A 12,637-nucleotide genomic window follows, 5' to 3' on the forward strand; every position below is an offset into this window, starting at 1 on the left:
CCCTCCCCCCTCCCTCTCCTCTCCCTCCCCACCCTCCCATCTTTTTGTTTGGGGAAAAAATAGATTGCTTGTCCTAATGACATTCTCTATTTGGACTTTTCTAATTGCGTTTTTATAGAATCCTTTAGCACATTTTCTTTTTCCCTGTATTTCTAATGAACTGGAATTTAGGTCCAGTCAGAGGGTATATTTTGTTTGGGAATGAGGAGGAAGGACTGCTTGAAAGAAAAAGTTTCAAGCTTTTGAGTACCATCAAGATGTTCAGAAATGGCTATTGTATTTTTCATGTGATATTATTGATAATTGAAGACCATCATCTAGATGTATTCATTAGGGGTTTGGAAATTATGATATTGCCATTTTGCATCCCTTTTCATTTACTTGTAATACTTACATAAAATTTGTTTATTGACTAATTAATATGTTGTACAGGAAGGGCATATAAATGCATAATTTTCCCTTAACTACCACTAGTTATAAATGTATTCAAGTTATTTAGTCAAAGATGACAGACCAGGTGATCTTTTATAGTGATGTTGTGAATTCATGGATTTTAATATTTTGTATGTTTCAATCATTTACTGTTATTCCTGCTCAAATTTTCTATATTCCACTGGAAGAAGCTTGTTTGAGTTGGCTCCTGAGTCCTATTGACTCAATCTCTTTTTCATAGACTCTTAGATTTTTTTTTTCTTTGACAAGATATTTCAGACCCAAACCAGGGATCGGTCACATGTCAGGGATCCATGACTTCTTTATTTATGTTATTCGTAAACCACAATTCATTGCTAGTCACATATGTTGCTACTTAGTTGGTCATTGCTTCTGGGCTTTCTCAATAGAGAGAACTAGGAGAAAGGTGTTCACACACACACACATACACACACACACTGTGTGTGTGTGTATGTGTGTGTGTTTACCTACATGTACTTTTTTTTCAGATTGAAAACCTCTTAGTTCAAATTTGGAATCACACAGCTTTCCTTATATCAGAGTTGATGTTTAAAGCCATGAAACTGGATGAGGTCATTAAAGGGTAGAGTACAGAAGATATTCTGAGGATTTTCCAGCAATGAAGACTAAGACCAAATGACCACTGAAGTAGAAAAAAATTAAGGGAGTATATTGTCTTGTAACCCAGCATGAAAAAATGTTTTGGGGAAAATGGATCAAAGAAAAGAGCATGATTTGTAACAGAAAATTAAAACGGGTCTGGCAAGTCATCACAGGTTTATTAATGTGAACATCTTTGACCTTATTGGTGAAAACAGTCACTATAGGGTGGTGGAGAGAAAAGCTGATAGGACTTGATAGACGAAGAACTGGAGGAAAGTAATTTTACATGAGAAGGTACAGACTCAAGGTTGGGCATGGACTTAGGGGCTGTGCATCCCTCAGGGCTGGAAGAAAGGCAAATTATATATATAATTATTATATTATCATTGAACTCCTTAAATGAGATCATCAGCTAAAGGGGTAGAAAAAAGAAATGTTAAAGATCTTAGCAGTTATTCAGGAAAGAGGAAAAGTGGTTGGGCTGTGGAGAGATGCTGTCAACTGTACTGGCCCAGTAAGGATACTGACCATAAATATAAAGTAAACCCTGAGGACATCTCAGGGACTTGTTCTCCAGTCATTTAAAATCAGTGTGGATACAAACATAGCTTAGACAGAAAAATTGTCTTGGGTGAGTTTCACCAAGAAAGAACAACAAATATAAAGAACGATAGAACTGAAGATGTACAGCAGAACATGATTAAAAATGATTGCTTGATACAAGTCCAATAAGAAGGGAAATGAGAACATTAGTATTGTGGATTGAATTATGATCCCTCGTTCCCTAATATGCTGTAGTTCTAATTTCCTGTACTTATGAACGTATTTGAAAATAGTGCCTTTACACAGATCATCAAGCTGAGAAGAGGTCATTGGGGTGAGCCCTAATCCAATAGTGTCCTTTTTTTCTCTCTCTCTCTTTTTTTTTTTTTTTTTTTTTGGTACCAGCAATCGAACTCAGGTCCTTGCACTTGCGAGGCGGGCGGCGGAACCCCTGAGCTAAATCCCCGGCTCATGTAGTGTCCTTTTAAGCACAAAAACACAAAGAAGATGGCTGTGTGGAGGGAGATCTTGGGGCGATGCATCTATAAGCCAAACAATGACAAGGATTTTAAGCAGACACTAGGAAGCAGAAGAGGGAAGTACAGATTTAGAGGGAGTATGGTTCTACTCGTGCCTTAATTTTGGACTTAACGCCTCCAAAGTGTGAGACAGTATAATTCTGTGGTTTTACGCCCTGACTTTGTGGCTTCAGACTTAGGAAAGTCACTCATTTATATTTAGTCTAAGGTTCAATTCCTCCAACAAGTGGCTGTCACAGAGATCACGTGGCCCCAGAAAGCTGCATAGGAAAATTCTCCTGACTCCTAGTCTAGAGCAGCAATGAGAGGCTGAGGTATGGTACAATCCAGTGCAAGGCTGTGTATAAGGAGCTCTGAATATCATGCAAAATAAGCATTAGGTGCATTCACAGTAGAAACATTAATGAGGGCCTCTAGAAGTGAATGAAGAAATCATGTTATAGAGAGAATTTGAGCAAGATGAAAATGAACCGAATTACATTTACAAGGACAAATTAAATGTCTTGGTTAGGAAAAAGAGACCCTTTACTCTTTTGACTCACGGATGCTATCTTCCCTTTAATTCACCAACGGCCACATGGACACACACACTGAATACGACACTGCTCAGAGCTGTTTGCTCCCTGTTTCTGCAGGCAAAGCCCGGCTTGAGTGCTAAAATTAAATACTTGGTCTTCCAGAGTTTAGATATGACATTGCCTAGTTGTAATATTTTTTTATTTTTATTTTTTTCTCATTGAGCTTATTGGTACATTTTAGGTATACAATACCATTACACTCATCTTTGGGATCTTGTACCTTTACATGACAGGTCTTGTTTCTCATTTTTTCCCCACACCCCTGCCCTCCCTCCATTCCTCCTCATTGTAAGATTTCAAATAAGCCAAATTTTCCTTGCTTCCTCTTTTATTCTTTTGCAGTAAAATGTACTAATAAAAATTTTAATTAAATATCTTGATTATATGTGAGCTGAGACTACCTAAGTAATAATGATACCTTCTGATCATTTAGTGCTTGGTGATTTGCAATGTGCTTTTGAATACGTGACATAATTTAATCTTTAAAACAACCCGGTAAATATTTGTCTTCTTTTTTTTTGGTACCGGGGATTGAACTCAGGTCCTTGTGCTTGCAAGGCAGGCCACTGAACCGTTGAGCTAAATCCCCGGCCCTGTCTTCTTTTTTAAAGGCAACAAAATTTGTTTTACAAAGAAAGAATTTGAGTTTCAGTAAAATTAAATGACCAAATCAGAGTCACAGGCATTTAAGGACAGGCTGAACCTTGGATGATGCTGGTGTCAAATTCATTTGTGGTAGGAACCAAACGCAAACTAATACTGTTCAAAGTTTACTAAAATTGTTCCTTGCAAAAAGTATTAGAATTTTAGAATTTCTCAGTGTAAGGAGTTCTCTGTCTTTGGACTTAAGTAGAATAAACAGCCGAATGCCAAAGAATCATTGTTTTTCTAATTTCAAGGCTCATAGAAATCATGGATGTGACAACTGATCACATCTCTTTGGGGATTAACTCCTTCTGGAGCAAGTTCTGTAGAGCTTTGAACTTGACCTGATACCTGGTCCCTACAGATTGTAGAATCCCCGTGAGAAAGGAAACCGTGCAGCAATTTTGCCAGAGAGCCTTTTTAAATAAAAACAAACAAACAAACAAAACAAGGATCCCAGTGACGTCCCTGAGGAATGGCTGGCTCGCAAACTTCTTGGAAGGAGAAGGAGGGAGCTTTGTTGCAAGCTTCCGTCCTCCCTCTGGCTTCTGTTCCCTCACCCTGCGCCCCCTGTGGAGTTGTGTTTTCTGGGAATCAGCAAGTAAGATCACAAGTGGTCTTTTCTTTTTCACTCTCTCCCATAAAGAAAGCTTTATCACGTGTGGCCTTAAACTTGCAGCACATTGCAAAGAAATGGCTCAAAGGGTACGGCTTTCTCTGTGCCCTGAGAGCTGAGATGCACGTCAGTGGCCTTGCCAGCGTGGCCAGTTCTCTGCAGACTGCCAGAAAAAAGAGGCCAGTTGGAAAGACGAAAGAGGAGAGATTGCCCAGGGTTGAGACCATGCCCTGCATCTTTTCTCTTCCCTAATGTGCTCTGTCCATGTTCACTCAGCCTCTCCTGACCTGGCAGAACTGCCCAAAACTGCTGTGGAATTTCCCTGTTTCCTCTTTCAGTCTGTGGTGTGTGGTTCAGCCTCTTGTTGAGTTCATTGATAGGAACAGGCTCTTTGACCTCCACCTCCAGGTAAGATCTGGTTCTCTTCTTTTGAATTTTGTGAGCATTATGCCGGGTTTTCCCAGGAGAGAAGCTAATGAACCCTTCATTTCTGTACTACTTGTGGTTTATCCCTAGCCCTTCTCAATGAGAGCTAATAAGTCCCTTGATAGTTTGGTGGTAGTAGGAGGGAGACTGGTTGGAGAAGTCAGAAAAACCCCAACTGGGATTCAAATTTAGACTCTGATGCTTGTTGTTATGTAGTTTGACAAGTTACTTACCTGTTTTGAATCCTTGCAAACGGGGATTATAGTGCCAAACTTGTTGGGTAGATTGAAGGTTTATAAATACACACACACACACCACACATTGGTTTAAAAACAGTGTTTACTAAATCCGAATCTGACACTCATAGATTTGTAAGGGGGAGGGCTCACCTTTCCACACTATGCACACTCCTCTTAGCAGTGACAATGGAGTGATGTTTTACACCTTTCAAAAGGAAGTGTCCAGAGCCAGGCTGGTCCAGAGGTCTGATGTCAGGAGGGAAGGGAGAGGCTGCCTCCTTGCCTTCACCTGTAGCTTCCTTGGAGGCGGATGGCTGGAGTGAATCTCAGTCACAATGCTTCTGAGTATTTGTGTCATCCAACCACAGCCTCCTCAGCCCCCACGTAAGACTGCAGGATTGACTTTTCAACCTGTGTGAACCAAGACCTCATTTTTCTCCCAAACTAAAATAAAGAAAAACTGCTTGGCTTGCTTTACTTTGGCCACCAGAATAAATTGAGTCTCACCTGAGAGTGCTGAATGAAAACTTTGCCATATGTCTTTTCTTGGAGGAATTGAGTCAGGTGGCCCCAGAGCAATAGAGGATGTGGCAGGTGTAAGTCCTTCTAAATAACTGTTAGCCAGCCCTTCTTGTGCAAGTGCATGCCTCAGATTTTTGTGTTCATTTCATTGAGCTCTTCACCTCCTGTTTTCAAGGGTTAAAAGGTCCCTGCTCACAAGGTGTGGCTCCTTGGAACATTACTGTTCTCATAATGACTTGCACTTTAGCCATCCAGATGGCATTATGTTTCCAGCAGAAGGATCAGTATTTTAAACTGGGTGCTCTTTTACCTCAGTATAGCATTAACTGAGGTCACTACAGTGCCCTTCTGCTATTGCCTCTGGATTCCACTTAGAGTAATTTTTGTATCAAGGCTTCCAAATATAGGAAAATGTTTTATGTGCTTTCATGTCTCAAGTTTTTAAATATTTTAAAATATTTTAACATTTAAACCTTCAACATTTAAACTTTAACATTTTAAACCTTCTGGAGTTCACCCTTAAAGATACATTTAGTTTAAATGGTAGAATATTAGTAAACATTTGCTCTTTGAATTTTGGTTTTAATATTCTGATTCACGGGGAGCTATCTGATATCTGAGCTCTTAAAGCAGTAAGGTAGTTTGAGTTAGAAAGCTAATCCTTGAAGGGGAATTAAATTTTTAGCTGTACACTTAATACATATTTTATATAGTAAAATCTCTCTGTTTTCTACATTTGTCCTTGGTGGTATTTTTTACCTTTCATATGAAACTATTTTTCACAGAAGAAATGCATGTTCAATGTAGAAAAATTAGAAAATATACAAATGTTTTTTTGAAAAATCATATGCAGTGATAACAAAGAGACGTGTTAATTTTCTGCTTATAAATTTTCTGAAGCCTACGTTTAGGTCACTTGTTTTTTTTAACTTTTTTTCATGATAAGTCATGAATCTCTGGAGTTCAATTACAAACTCTGGGTAGTTTCACGGAAAAGAAATCTTCTTAACCTTGTATAACTGAGTGTTTTTGAAATCTCCATTTTTATTAGTCTAGGAAAAATTATCCTGAGAAAATAATCAGTGATTCAGTGCATATGTGAAGTTGGCTCTTTTATCAGATACTGTACAGATGAATCTCTATTCTTAGTTTCTTAAAATTTGTTTTAATTACTAAATCAAGAATGGATGTTGCCTCTGATTAAATATTTTTGCATCTACTGATAAGTTATCATTTTGTAGTTTTAAATTCTTCATGTGATTAATTAGTGAATAAAGTTTACTAGTTTTGGTTAAAATCTTTAGGATAACCCTAATTTTAAAATACTAGTTAATTAATTTGGATTTGCTATCATTTTCATTGGGATTTTATAATCTATGGGCTTCTGACGTTTTGCTTTTTGTGCCATCAGTGTGAGATTATCAGGATAAGTTAGCTTTGTGATGGGAATGTAGTCAATGGTCATGTGTCTATTATCTGCTTTTTTTTTCTTGCCAGGACATCCCTTGATAAAGCATTATTGATATATCATCTGCCCATGTCTTTGTTTAGAGCATAGTTTTAGCATTTTGGTTTTATATTTTTTGTTTCACTCACTGTTATTTCCTTTGCCTAGTTTTTAAAAATCGAAATTATGCATATTTATGAAATAAAACTCTGTAAGTTTAATAATAGTTTTTTTAAAAACCCAAACTTTTTCCCTACCCTTTCTCTACTCATCTTTGACTCCCTGAAAGAATCCACTAGACTTGGAAATTGTTTAGGTCTTCTGATGTTGTTATATATTTGAAATAAAATGTTTATACTACTATTACTTAATTTTTTTTCAGTTGGAGATACCATCTGTGAATTCAAAGAATGAAGGTTTAGTAAACATAGACGAAGCATGGAATTAAATGAAGATCATACATAGATAAGCAGAACAAGCCTGAATTTTTACCACCATACATGAAACACTACTCCAGATGTCATTTGTTTAGGGTGCAGAAATGGAAGATCTCTGTTCATGTACAATTGCATCACTGAGTAGTCACTGGGGAGATCCAGAAGTTATTTTATTTCTTATGTCCCTTGACATAGATTAGCTGAACCAGCAGGCACTGAGCTACATGGAGCCCTGAAGAGGAGGGGAACAGGATTATGAACATTAATGTGGACAGGGAGAAACAGAGTATGTGATACTGTCCAGGGTCTGGTCCAGACAAAAGGGTCGGGGGACAGTGGGAATCCAGGGAGGGAATGGGGACCATCTTTCTTACTTTTAAGGTGGACCCAAGACTGTACTTTCATCTGAATTAAGTCTAAGACCAAAGCACAAATTTTTCTTCTTTACTGAACTAAAGTAATATATAAATTGGACTCCTCTACTATTACCATAGTTAGACCTTACTTGGGATGCTGCAGGAGTTGGAAGGTGCTTTAGGGATCTATGATAGGTGACAACCTCCTGTATTTATTCTTAGATAGGTTTAAAGGCTTTGCAGGCTTCATGGTAATGAATCAATATTTGATGGTTGAATTCCTTTTCTGTCTTTACTTCTTGCTCCTAGTTTAATCTGGCAAGACCACAAAGTTAGCAAAATTCTGCCTCATTATTTATTCCGAAGGCAACATTTAAACCTGTTCTTGCTAAAATGAATCTTACAGTGGAGAGATTGAGAAAGAATGCTGGCTGCAAATTCCCAATGGAAGGATTAATCAAATATCCTGTTTGATTTTAATTGAAAAGATTTGCCAATTTACTGTGTAACAGAAGGTAGCTTCTTGACATTCTGTCTATAGAATTGGAGTCTGCTACAAAATAAAATACTACTTAATAATTTGTACAGATGTAAATTAATTTTTTACTGTCTTTACCACTCTTACAGATCAGAGTCAAGGAACATTTTCAAAATGGATGCTTCATCCAAAGAAAACATCCAGTTTTTCTGCAAAAACCCAGTGCAACCTGGTGGAAGGCCTTCCGTCAAAACAGAATATCCCTCTTCAGAGGAAAGGCAGTCATGCTGCAGTGAACTAAAGGTAGGATAACCAACGAGGTAGTGTTGGCACCCTTGTTTTTCTGTTCAGATATCTTCAGTATAAAGTTAAAAATGAGAATTATTATCCTTTCTAAAAGGTGAAAGTTGCATGTAGTTTCCTAAACCTTATCTGGCAATGAAAGCAATCTCTGCCTGACCATGTGGGTTGAACTATGTTCCTAGACTCATTTCAGTGCCTCTCCTAAACACAAAGGGGAGAGATAATAGAAACTGTTACTAAACTTCTATGTACCAGGTATTGTACTGAGTGCAGATATGACATTTTATCAATGAACCATCCATGTCATTTTCACTTTATAAAAGTGTGGCTTTCGCTGTTACACAGTAGAGGATGGGGTTACTCTTTAAATCACTTTCTGTATGACTCAAACCTTCTTCCTTTACACCTAATATCCACTCAGCAAGTACTTGCATTTTCTTTTCATGTACATGGCGGCCTGGCTATGCACTGTTGCTATGACACATACCTACATCCACCAAATATATAGCCAGATACCAAAAATATATTTTCTACTGAGAGATAATTTCAGTATGAGTTTAATGAGTATGAAGTTCAATAAGAGGAACAATAGTTCCAAGTTTTCAGTTTTTCATGCTCCCTGCTGCTGCATATACCATCACTGTAAAATATGTAATTGTGGCTATTACACTGTGATAAGATGCCAGATGTCTGTCTAATTGTTTTCATTTGATGCATTTTCTTATCTATCAATGTCACTTTCCTCTCTGCTTCACTATATACTGATCTTCCTTTTAAATCTAGACTCCTTTGAATGTTCTTTGGAGAAAAGGAAAGAAAGAGAAACATGAACTCAATGTACATTTTGAGTGGAAATCAATATACATTTCAAATTCTAAGAAAATTTAAATTTCTTGAAAATGTCCGTGAGGCTAAGTTTGAAGGAGGCCTGGAATAGTACTTGAATTAAATCTTCAGTGATACCAGACTTGTTCTTCATTGCTTTCGTCCATTTGCTTAGTATGTTACTAAGCTGTGCCGAGCCGTAGTCGGATTGTGACCTGTTGTGTGTTCTAGGTGTTTTTGGGTGGCCTGTCCTTTGTCTACTTTGCAAAAGCATTGGCTGAAGGCTATCTGAAGAGCACCATCACTCAGATAGAGAGAAGGTTTGATATCCCGTCCTCACTGGTAGGGGTCATTGATGGGAGTTTTGAAATTGGTAAGTATTGCGGATGCCTGGCTGTACGTTTAGGCTCAAGGTCCTCTTAGGCATGGTAAAATAATATTGCTTTCCATTCTGTTGTCTGCTGGGATCCCAACTGTTAAATATTTGGACAGAATTTGCCATGACCTTTTGCTACAGGGAAGGTAATTTTCTTTCACAGAATAACCAACAATAAATATTCTTCTCTGGTGTCACTATTGTATGACTCATCCAATTCAGAGCTTCCAAAGAGAGTGAGAGGATTTCCTGGAGGAGAGAGTGAGGTATTACTGATATCTCCTATGATTATCATGTAGTATGCATATAAGAGGAAACTGGAAATCTCCCTGAAGAATTCTTCAAAACAAAGACTTTTTCCAAAAATGGCAATCATGAAACCACTTAAAGCTTTTCCATGTCACAATTTTCTAATATTTTCCACATATTCTTTTTTTATTCAAGTATTTCTCCATATACTTTTAGCAAACATTTAGTAATTTTACTCTTTGGCAGAACGGACAATCACATTGCTAGTTGGTGTTTTCAGTTATAACTGTACAGGAAAGTGCCTTTATAAAAGACCAAGAGATTACAGGAGTCTTATGCTCGATTTTAGAAATTTGAAGAATTTGAATTGGCACTACAAAAATTTATTGCAATGAGTCAATAAGTTAAGCTATAAAAGGAGTTTTCTATACAGTGACCTAGAAGGAAAAGAAAACGGATTCTACTAACAGGAAAACAGGAACTTTTGATTAGCAATTGTTTGTAGACTGCCTCTTCCAACCTGAAAAGATCAAAATATTTTAATTATTGTTGTGGACTTTTTAAAAGAGTATAATCCCAGTTAGTCTGCTTCCCTAATTGATAAAAGGAGAAGTTTTAATTCTTTATCAAAGTAAACAAAATAGTGTCTTATGTAGTCCATACTGCCATTTGAAATTCAAATATAAGGTATAGTAAAATCTCACGGCTTCAATTTAGCTTTAACATGCACTTTCAGGAATATTTTTCAGCTCTTCAACATTTTATTTTTAGTTTGTAATGTTGATCTTAGTTGTTACTCTGAATGTTACAGAAAAAATGAAAAGAATGAATAGGTAATCTTTTGCCTTCAGAGTCCATCTTTTATTGTTCTATCATGAGGAGATGTCTGTGTACAGTGCTGATCCTACCTTAATGTTTGTACAAGTGACTGGGCAGACTTGTTAAAATGCAGGTGCTGATTCTGTAGTGAGGGAATCATGTCCGCATTCTCTTGTGCTCCCAGATCATGCTAATGCTGTCCTCCGGTGACTATACTGTCCTGAAACATCTCATCACTGAATCCCATACATGACTTCTTATGCACTTATTGATGCTTTGATTTTCCTCTCTGTCTAGATTGTTGCATTATAATATCATGGAGCTGAAGATGCCTAGAAATCACCTAGTCTAAACTTTTTATTGGATTATCAAGTCATATAGAATGGGGGAGGGAAGAATGGGAGGTTCTGAATTTGATAAAGGGCACTAAGTTTTCATAGGATGTGGCAAAGGACCCTGCCTTCCAAATCATATTAATTCACCCAGACGATTCTAAGGGTAGAAATTGCCTACTGTGTTGTGTGCTTAAAATAGCTTAAAGTTCTGTTACATTCACTGAAAGCCCTTATCTCAAGTTCAGAGGTTTGTTCTAGTTATTTACAACCCACAGATTTCCAGACCAGGGAGTTTCCTCTTTTTCTTCTTTCTGTATTTCTTCCTTCTGAAATTCTGGACCCAGTTTCATCCTTAGCCTCTAACTCTCAACTGCTCCTTTTTGTAGAATGATGCCCATTGCTCTGAGATGCCTCCTGACATTCTCATCCAATGGCCACACACAGGAATTTCAAGCTCTCCCTCAACAATATTTTCATAACAGAGCTGTTTTCCAAAACTGACAGTCACCAGGAACATAAAAGTTTTCCCATATCATGATTTCCTAATATTTTCGAGGTATTCTTTATTTCAAATATTTCTGTGTATTTTCTTTTAAACATTTAATAATTTCACTTTTTGGCAGAATGGACAATCACATTCTTTGAAAGAGAAGGCAATTTTATACCTTTCTTTCTAATTCTTAAATCTGTTATTTTTTCTCTCACCCTATTTCATTGACCTCAGTACTATATGAAAGCAGTACTGACAGTGGACATTATTCTCTTGTAGCTGACTTAACACAATAGGCTTCATGATTTTACTGTTCAGCAGTATACTCTCTGTATGACTTTTATAGATACTCTTTTTCCTTCCTCTTTAACTAGCATGTTTGCAATATTTAATAAATACATTTATCATGGGAAATGGTACATATACATATCATGTCTTGATTCCTTAACTTCTCTTTCTTTTTCCTTCTTTTGCATCTCCTCGCATCCCCATGTTCCCTTTAAAAGTTGATTTGCTCATATATTTTCTTGTATTAATGAGTGATTTATTATTGAGTGCTTTTACTATTTTTCTTAGGATAATCATGGAATTGTTTTTTTTTCTGTCCTTTATATAATGATTTAATCAGGAGATTTTTAAAAATTGGTCATACTCTTGTACTCCTTAAATAAACTGTACTTGCTGTTAAGTTTGTTTATTTTTTATTCCTTTTTTTTTATGGTACTGAGGTTTGATCTCAAGGCCTTGCACTGAGCTATGTATCCCCAACCCCTTTTTTATTTGTTATTTTGAGATAAGGTCTAGCTAACTTGCCCAGGCTGGGTTCAAACTTGCAAACCTCCAGTTTGGCCTCTCAGAGTGCTGGAATTACAAGTATGTACCACCACTGGCCAAATGTATTTATTTGTATATACATAACTATCGTGTTTCTAATGCATTTTGCTTAGAATCTTTATCTTCATAATTTATTTTGGGCTCTAATTACTGTTTTTTGCATTGCCTTTGTCCAGATTTGTTTTCAAGGATCTTATTAGATGACTCAGGTAGCTTTCTTTCTTTTCTATGATGTGAAAAATTTTAATTTGTGTATAGACAGACAAAGCATGAGAATTCATTAAAGTTTGGTAAAATACCCTGAACCTGTTGCTCTTTTTGATGATAGGTGTGTGTAGGCATTTTTTATATTCACTTCAATTTTTTAAAAGATTATTCATTGCCACTTATTTTCTAAATACATCTCCTTAGACTTTAGAAAGAAAGTAAGTAAAAGAAGCAAAAATTGGGCCGGGGATTTAGCTCAGCGGTTCGGTGGCCTGCCTTGCAAGCACAAGGACCCGAGTTCAATCCCTGGTACCAAA

At 36.9% G+C, this 12,637-nt stretch overlaps 1 protein-coding gene across 4 annotated transcripts in view; it reads left to right on the forward strand.

Annotated features, from left to right (window-relative positions):
• The first annotated feature begins 4,085 nt into the window (after positions 1-4,085).
• Positions 4,086-12,637, forward strand: part of Slco1c1 (solute carrier organic anion transporter family member 1C1) — a 48,438-nt gene continuing 39,886 nt past the window's right edge. The window contains exons 1-4 of one of the 4 annotated variants that reach the window (XM_033766273.1): positions 4,088-4,385; positions 6,994-7,334; positions 8,032-8,185; positions 9,242-9,383. In XM_033766273.1, coding sequence (XP_033622164.1) covers positions 8,057-8,185; positions 9,242-9,383 — 271 coding nt within the window. In that variant the 5' untranslated portion in view covers positions 4,088-4,385; positions 6,994-7,334; positions 8,032-8,056. Of the gene's footprint in view, positions 4,386-6,993; positions 7,335-8,031; positions 8,186-9,241; positions 9,384-12,637 lie in introns of all 4 variants that reach the window. The other 3 variants (XM_010615807.2, XM_033766274.1, XM_010615799.2) reach the window with 3 other exon arrangements.

This window comes from Fukomys damarensis, unplaced genomic scaffold, assembly GCF_012274545.1.
Source record: "Fukomys damarensis isolate Sample0158 unplaced genomic scaffold, DMR_v1.0_HiC HiC_scaffold_19, whole genome shotgun sequence".
NCBI lineage: Eukaryota > Metazoa > Chordata > Mammalia > Rodentia > Bathyergidae > Fukomys > Fukomys damarensis.